This window comes from Parus major, chromosome 21 (genome assembly GCF_001522545.3).
Source record: "Parus major isolate Abel chromosome 21, Parus_major1.1, whole genome shotgun sequence".
Lineage (NCBI taxonomy): Eukaryota > Metazoa > Chordata > Aves > Passeriformes > Paridae > Parus > Parus major.
In genome coordinates, this window is record NC_031789.1 from 6811967 (window position 1) to 6820480 (window position 8514).

Below are 8514 nucleotides of genomic sequence, written 5' to 3' on the forward strand. Positions count from 1 at the left end.
CTGGCTTTCCTGTACACAGTATGTGTGACCCAGCCTGGGGCAGGGGCACTGCCTGGGCTAAACCTCCCTCACACACAGCAGCCCTGGCCAGGTTTGTACAGCTGTCCCAAGAAATGGGGTCTGGCACCTCTTTAGGAGGCTGTGCTGCTTCCCCTGGGCTATCTGGGCTTCACACATATCCCTTGGGAGCCCCAGAAAACCTCATAAGTAGGATTTTATTTATATCTATATGTAGATATAGATATATAGAGATATATCCCATATATAAGAATATCAGATATGGCAGCTGGGGTTTCCCTGCTGTGCCCCCAAGCCTTGCTCTGCTTTGCCCCTGAGAACACTTGATTCAGTGTGGATTTAAAAGCAGTAAAAAAGAATCCTGATCACTATTCTACTCAAGCTGTACAAACCTGAGCATGCCTTGCACTGTCCAGCCCATCAGGAGATCTGTGGTGGTTTTTGTCTCCCAGCCCGTGAGTTATCCCCCCCAGCTGATTAGCAGTGAGAATAACGGGCAGATATCAAAAGATAACTTTTATATAATATCAAAAGATAACTTTTGATCAAGTGTCTGTGCTGTGTTTAGGATGGGCACTTTGAGAACACCTACTACAGTGAATTCATTTCCAAGCTGGCAAGGATCAGGTTTGCAGGTAAGACCTGGGAATGCCTTTCTCTGTCCCTGACACTCCCAGCCTGTGTGCACACACTGCCTCTGGGAACAGACATTTTCCTGCTGCTGTGCTGGCAGAGCATCCTCAGCCCTGCACAGCTCCAGCCACCCAGCCCAGGGCAGCAATAAATGCACTCCTGGAGCTGTGCAGCACCAAATATCAGCTTCCTGCAGCCTGCAACACCCCCTGATGCCTCCTGGGCACACCCCCAGGACTGGCAGAGCGCTGGGAGCAGCTGCCCACACCCCCAGACATCTCTGACTGACAAACCACAGGCTCACAAAGGGCCTCTCCATCTCCACCCAGTTCCACCAAAGGCCTGATGAGCTCTGGCCAGGGGGATTTTTCCCCCCACCCCCGGCTCCAAGAGCACTTTGACCTCTCTCTCCCCTCCCCATTAACTCCTGGTGTCCTCTCTGCTTCCTTTGGAGGTCAATCAACAACGCTGAGCTCTCTGGACATCCAGGCCATGCTGCCAGAAAACCTCTCCCACTTCTACAGGTACCAGGGCTCCCTGACCACCCCCCCGTGCTCCGAGAGCGTCATCTGGACCATCTTCCACTCCCCCATTGTCCTGTCACACACCCAGGTCAGTGCTGCCTCCCCCCAGCTTCCCTTCCCTCCAAACATCCCCTTCCTGCCCTGCAGGGATCTTGGGAGCAGCTCTTAGGGCACCTCTGTCACACAGCTTTTGGGATGGATTCCTGAGCAACTGGAATTGTGGCTGTGATTCTGCATCACAGCAGGGTCAGGCTGGCAGCAGGTGACCCAAGCTCTGGTGTCTGATAACAAAACTCTCTGCTTGCTTAAGCTCAGCCACCCTGGAGCACTAAAAAGAGACCAGTGAGAATTAACAAGGCAAAAACTACTGCAAGAGATTCCCCCTGAAAAAAATACAAACAAAAAAACCCCAGACAACCAAACAAAAAAACCAAAAACCCCCCAAAACAAACAAACAAAAAAGCCATTCATAACATTAAAATAATTACAGAATAATTGGCGGATTTTAGAAGGAATTTCAGGGTTTTTCATTGTCTAGACTTACACTGAGAGCAATGCTTTCAATTTAATAAATAACAAAGAAGCATCAGAAACATTTTCTTCCAGGAGAAGAACAAGATAAACTGAGAGCACAGTAGTGGGGGATCACAGTGTGTTCTCTTTGAAAAAGAAATCCTCTTTTTGGCAGGGGAAGGCTGGAAGGCATTTGTGAGAAAGGTAGAGAGTAGCAGTAAAGTCTCCCTGCATGCATGTCATCAGGCAGGTGCTCAGAGGTCCCCCAGGAAAAATGATTATCTTATCATTAATCAGCTGATAAGAGCCCTCAGCCCTGGTCCTTCCCCTCCTGCTGCTGGCCCAGGCACCCTGAGGATTCCTGGCTGAGGAGCTCTCAGTGCAATCCTGAGCTGCAGGGTGTGTGCTGTGATTCTGGGCAGAGCTGCTGTCCCTGTGTCCCTGTCCTGGGTGATGTCCCTGTGATGTCCCTGTGTCCCTGTGTCCCTGTCCTGGGTGATGTCCCTGTGATGTCCCTGTGATGTCCCTGTGATGTCCCTGGGTGATGTCCCTGTCCCTGTGATGTCCCTGTGTGATGTCCATGTGTGATGTCCCTGTGATGTCCCTGTCCCTGTGTGATGTCCCTGTGATGTCCCTGAGTGATGTCCCTGTCCCTGTGTGTTGTCCCTGTGTCCCTGTGTCCCTGTGTGTTGTCCCTGTGTCCCTGTGTCCCTGTGTCCCTGTCCCTGGGTGATGTCCCTGTGATGTCCCTGTCCCTGTGTGATGTCCCCATGCCCTGAGTGATGTCCCTGTGTGATGTCCCCATGCCCTGTGTGATGTCTCTGTGTCCATGTGTGATGTCCCCGTCCTGTGTGATGTCCCTGTCCCTGGGTGATGTCCCTGTGTGATGTCCCTGTCCCTGAGTGATGTCCCCATGCCCTGAGTGATGTCCCCATGCCCTGTGTGATGTCCCTGTCCCTGAATGATGTCCCTGTCCCTGTGTGATGTCCCTGTGTGATGTCCCTGTCCCTGTGTGATGTCCCCATGCCCTGAGTGATGTCCCCATGCCCTGAGTGATGTCCCTGTCCCTGTGTGATGTCCCCATGCCCTGTGTGATGTCCCCATCCCTGAGTGATGTCCCTGTCCCTGAGTGATGTCCCCATGCCCTGAGTGATGTCCCTGTCCCTGTGTGATGTCCCTGTCCCTGTGTGATGTCCCTGTCCCTGTGTGATGTCCCCATGCCCTGAGTGATGCCCTGTGTGATGTCCCCATGCCCTCAGTGATGTCCCTGTCCCTGAGTGATGTCCCTGAGTGATGTCCCCATGCCCTGTGTGATGTCCCTGTCCCTGAGTGATGTCCCTGTCCCAGATCCAGCTCCTGGAGAATTCCCTGCTGGACGGGCACAACCGCACCCTGCGCAATGACTACCGGCACGTGCAGCCGCTGCAGGGCCGTGTGGTGGAGGCCTCCTTCCGAGCCCAGGGTAAGGCCCGGGGGTCCCTACACACCTGGGGGGGACAGACACCCCAGGGAGGTGTGAAACTGTGAATCCCTTGGGTGGGATGGGCTGGAATGGCCGGAGCAGCAGTGTCCCTGCTCAGGTGGGGTCCCCTTGTTTAAGGTGTGTGCCAGCCCTGCCCTTTGAGTGTCACACCTCCAGGACAGCTGGCACCACGTCAGGACCCTCACTCAGGTGTGTCTGGTGTGTGGGAACAGCTCTGGCTGGGCAGCTAGGCACCACACAGAGGAGAGGAGCTGCATTTTGAAACACAGCTTTTGCTCAAACTAGAAAATGTGGCTCGTGTAGGTCCCAGCCTTCTGTAAATTCAGCTGTCTGCTTGCTCCAGCACAGTGTCATCCAGAGGAATTCACCCTCAGGCTGGATCAAATCCAGCTGCAGCTCCAGGACATGAGGACAGAGCTGCTGAATGGACTGAGCCACACAGGTAAGAAACACAGGCTGGGTCCAGCTCACCTTGTGAGGATGAAGAGCCCATGCCCTGCTGACCTTGGTGGCCCAAACCACTGACAGGTTTGGTGTTGACACACACAGAATTTGGTCCCATATCTGGAACCATATTCTGCTGCAGCTGCAGCTCTCCTGCCACATGGGAACACATTTTTACAGTCAAAAATTTCAGCTCAATTCCCACAGGATAAATAATCATCACCTCTATTTTATACAATGTGAGAAAAGAGGAGGAAGGAGGGAAAAACAAGGTTTTCCCAAACATTTGGGTGGGGGAGCTAAGCTCAGCTTTTCATCATTTCAAAGCCCTTCCCTGCTGGCACAACACACAGCAGTAACTGCAAACTCAGACTGCACAGCCCTACCAGTTCTGTGGCTGTTCTTCTCCAGAATTTGGCCTGATTTACAGGAAATGGAACTGCTGCCTTTTTTGGTTATTTCAGGTACGAAATCCAGCACTTTTCCAGCTTTCTACTTCCCCGTGGAAAACATTGAGAGCTTTGTGGAGGTTCATCCCCTCCGTGCTGTGTCTCTGCAAGCCTTCACCCTGTGTTTCTGGAGCAGAGCCCAGCCCCTGGGCTGCCAGACCATCCTGTCCTACTGCACTGGGGACAGTGACTACGAGCTGGTGGTGACGGTGGGCACGGAGCTGGGGCTGTGGCTGGGGGGGCAGTTCCTCAGTTTCCCCCTGCAGCAGGAGGCACAGGGCTGGCTGCACCACTGCGTGGCCTGGGCCTCCCGGGAGGGAACGGCCACGCTGTGGCTCAACGGAGCAGCTGGCAAAGCAAAGAGGCTCCAGAAGGGCTACGTGAGCCGGGCTGGGGGGACTCTGCTCCTCGGCAAGGACAGGGACACTCTGCTTGGGACGTTCTCCAATGGCTTTGTGGGGTGGATGGCCCAGCTGAACCTGTGGAGCCGAGTCCTCAACGCCACGGAGGTTCGGGCGCTGGCGCTGTGCAAAGAGGGGCAGCCCAAGGGGGACGTCATTGCCTGGGGACAAACCCCCATGGCCCTGCTGGGAGGGGTGATCCTGCAGCCTGACACCAGCTGCCAGTGAGCACAGCCTCTGCTCCTCTCAGGGCATCCAGAGAACACAAGCTGCCTGTTGGGAAAACTGAGATTGAGTGCTTGTTTCTCCTCCTGCTCTGTGTGGGCTCACTGTGCATCTCCTGGTGCTCCAGGGGGGTTTTCCAAGAGACCAAAACCTCCATCAGTGAGATGAAAGCAATGAACTGCAGAACCTGGCACAGTCCAGCACCCTGGGTTGTTACATCCCTCCCAGGGTGCTGATTTAGATCCCCAGACACAGATTGTTTTTTCATGCCAGAGAGCTGCTCTCTGGTCAAAGGAGCTGCTTTCTCAAATAAAATTCCTCTCCCATCCCTCACCCAGTCTCAGTTTCTCACCATCTCCCCTGCTTGTCCCTCCTGTTTGTCACCAGCAGCTCACCACCCCTTCCCTTGCAGCTGGGTCCCGTGGGAGAGCAGACGTGAAGTGCTGGCAGGGCAGCTCTTAGGACAAGAGTGTGCAATCCCTGAGCCTTGGCACAACTCTGCCTTTCTGTGGTGCATGTAAAGACAGAGCACAGAAACATCTCTTTCAACACTAAAACATCACAAACTCGAGTGCAGGTATATGTGTATATAAACTAATGTTCTAAGGTTAATGTAAATCCTGTGAAGGATTCTCCATCTACAACACAAAATCCATGCCAAGCTCTTCAACAATTCTGCTTTGTTCAGAACAGAGGGCAGCACACTGATACACCAAATTGAATTTAATTTCCCCCTGCTGGACCCTCAGGCACACAAGTTCCTCTGGAGTTCAGTGCACTCCTTGCTCACGAGTGCCCCACACCCAGCCCAGGGCTGGCTCGTGTCCCCAGACGTGTCACCAGGACACCAGGGACACTTCACCTCATGCCATCAGCTACTTGGTCACAGAACTGAGCTGGCCCAGGACTTGTCTTGGAACAAGAGGAGGACTTGGCAGCATTGGGTTTGCTGCTGGATTTGATCTTAAATGTCTTTTCCAGCCGTAACAGCTCCATGATTGTCAGATCAGCATCAAAGGAGGAATCCCTGTATTTGTTTGGCCAAACACAGCTGGGTCACATCTCACTGCTGGAGAGCACTTTCTTCTCTTCCTGCTTCTGCAGGGGGTAGGAATCTGCAAGCTCTTTGCTTTCCTGAATCTCCACTTTGTTCCTCTTGGCCATGATCCTGTTGATTTCCATGAAGGTTTTATTCTTGGTCTCAGGAACGATGAAGAAGATGTAAAGCACGGTGGTGACGCAGATGGCACAGAAGATGAGGAAGCTGTAGGGCCCCAGCCCAGCCTGGGGCAGTGACAGGAGAGAGCAGGGGTCAGGACAACATTCCAGGTGGGATTTACCTGCTCTGGACCTGCTGCACCCTGCACTGGCCATGGAAGAAGCAGCCTCAGTGAGGTGCACATATTTTGAGCTGAACCACTCAAAGCTGGGGTGGTTTTAGATTCTGTCTTCTCAAACTACCAGATTTACTGGAAACTTACTGGGAAACTGAACTCAGCAGCTGCCTTTGCACAGGTTAAAGGCAGGGGCTGCAGCAGTTTATGGTCACTGCTGCTGGGAGCAGTCTGAACAGGGCACCCACATTTCAGAAGCTCAAATTGTCCCCCCAGGCACATCCTGCAGTGGAGGATGGGGAATTTGCCATCTTTTCCAAGCTCCTGAGCTCAGGATGAGTCCTGGCAATCAAACTGCTTTCTTTCAAAGCCTGTGCAGCAGCCAGGTGTGGTGGGAAAGTGCTGAGGAGCATCAGGCTCTAGCCCTTAACACAATCCCACACACAGGTTTTGAGAGCCAGCAGGTGCATTCACAGCTCCTCAAAGCCTGTCTGTAAGAGCAGGGTGAGCAGCTGATTTCCAGCCCAAGCCTTGTCCTGTGCTGGGGCTCTCACCTCCATGTAGAGGAACACCAGCCCCACGGTGAAGTTGCTCAGCCAGTGCACAGAGCCCCCCACCATGAACGCCGCGGGTCGGGACGACTGCAGGAACATCTCCGTGATCATCACAGCAGGAATGGGACCTGCAGGCCAGCCACAGGTGAGGAAATCCCAAAGGCAACCCCCTCACCCTGAATCCCCAGTTACACTGCTCATTTCAGTCCAGACAGTGCTTTCTGACTATCAGCGTTCAGAAGCACCCAGTAAATCAAACAAGGATTCAATTTAAAGATAAAAACCGGGGCAGTTCAATGACTTGCACAGGGCATGGTCACACAGAGGTGAAATCCAACCTCCCTGGAGGAGCCCCACAAAGGTTTTGGTTGGAAACTGAGCATAACACCTGGCTTCACCCAGCTTGTGGGGGAGACTGGGGGGGCTGTGGGCACTCACTGGGTCCGATGGCGTGTCCAATGATGTAGGCAATGACACAGACTATGCTGAGGTAGGACATCCAGGAGACTGTGGTCTGTGAGGATTGGATCACAGGTTAGATGTGGTTCCTGTCTGAACATCCCCAGCACATTTAAGGCACTGTTCACAGTAAGATCTGGAGGCATTTAAAGGCTGTGTCACCCTTCAGTGGCAGACATGTCCATAATTAGCCACAGAAACCCCAGCCTGGGTATGATCCTTGCTGGGGGATGCAGCAGGAGCTGTGAGCATGCAGTGACATCCTGGGAGGAGCATCCAGGCAAGCAGGATCACAGCTTTTCCTGGCTTTCTTTAATGTAGATATGCAAGTACAGAGACCTTTCATGCTGTCCCTTCCTCCCCAGGGTGTAGAAGCATCCTCAAAATATTCCAGTGGCCTGTTCCCTGTAAAGTCCAGAATCATGGGTGGGACCACCCGAGCCTTTCACACGTACCTGGAGGTTGAGGGCCAGAGTTAAGATTGCACAGGAGGCAGAGCACAGCACAAAGCCAGCCAGGAGAAGGATCCTCCTCCCCAGGGATTCCACAATGAAAACCTGGGAGAGACAGGATTCCACAATGAAAACCTGAGGCACCAGGGGCTCAGCAATTGCTGCAGATGTTTTTGTCCAAGGGACACCACAGGGCATCTGTCATGGGAAGCACCTCCCAGTGCAAATAAGGCTCATGGGGAAGGTTTTTGGGGCATCTTTAAGGTCCCTTCCAACCCAAACCATTCTGTGCCTGTAGGATTCCATGAGCACAACCTCATTTCAGCAGGGGGAGGCAAGTCAGAACTGAGAGCCCCAGCACAAACTTACAGCAAGCAAAGTCATGACGACGTTGATGGCTCCTATGGACACGGTGACGTACTGGATGCTGCTGCTGGGCACTCCTGCTGACTCAAAGATCCTGTCTGCGTAGTAGAACACCTGCAGCAGAACCACAGCTGTGTTCAGAGGCAGAATCCCCCTTTTGAAATCCTGGCACTGGTGCACACACAGGCCTGAGGATGGAATTTGTTCACTTCTGGTGTTTGGATCTGTGCACAAGCACTTTATAAATATTCCAGTTACTGACAGGGCAGCTGACCCTGTACCTCGTCCATGGATTTGCTGCTGGCCAGGGCTGGCCCACCCCAGGGTGACACTGGCTGTGTCCTGGGCAGAGGGGCACCCCTGGGTTTCTCTCCTGTGCCAGCGCTGTCCCCATCACCCCCTCTGAAGCTCCAGCCCTCCTTTGTACCCCCGGCCTGCCCCACTCACAGCATTGACCCCCGAGAGCTGCTGGCCTGCCATCATGACGATGATGGAGATGAGCTGCCACCTCAGGCCCCTGAAGGTGAACAGGCTGAGCACAGAGAACTGCCCTTCCTCCTTCTCTGACTGGTCCTCCTGGTACATCTCCTGTATCTCATCATCCACGTCCTCCCGGCCCCTGAGCCTCTGCAGAGCTGGTGGGGAGCACGGGGAGCTGT

The 8514-nt window shown here is 53.6% G+C and overlaps 2 protein-coding genes across 2 annotated transcripts in view; one reads left to right on the plus strand and one right to left on the minus strand.

Moving 5' to 3' along the window:
- CA6 (carbonic anhydrase 6) overlaps positions 1–5023 on the plus strand; it is a 21033-nt gene extending 16010 nt beyond the window's left edge. The window contains exons 5-9 of the mRNA XM_019008740.2: positions 587–653; positions 1106–1263; positions 3036–3150; positions 3515–3613; positions 4080–5023. Coding sequence (XP_018864285.1) covers positions 587–653; positions 1106–1263; positions 3036–3150; positions 3515–3613; positions 4080–4693 — 1053 coding nt within the window. The 3' untranslated portion in view covers positions 4694–5023. The remainder of the gene's footprint in view (positions 1–586; positions 654–1105; positions 1264–3035; positions 3151–3514; positions 3614–4079) is intronic.
- A 332-nt stretch (positions 5024–5355) lies between these two features.
- The window catches only part of LOC107213784 (solute carrier family 2, facilitated glucose transporter member 5), a 10320-nt gene continuing 7161 nt past the window's right edge, over positions 5356–8514 (minus strand). Inside the window, exons 8-13 of the mRNA XM_015648599.3 lie at positions 8303–8490; positions 7859–7969; positions 7493–7594; positions 7017–7092; positions 6579–6706; positions 5356–5974 (exon numbers count right to left, since the gene is read on the minus strand). Of these exons, the coding sequence (XP_015504085.1) occupies positions 5747–5974; positions 6579–6706; positions 7017–7092; positions 7493–7594; positions 7859–7969; positions 8303–8490 (833 nt within the window). The 3' untranslated portion in view covers positions 5356–5746. The remainder of the gene's footprint in view (positions 5975–6578; positions 6707–7016; positions 7093–7492; positions 7595–7858; positions 7970–8302; positions 8491–8514) is intronic.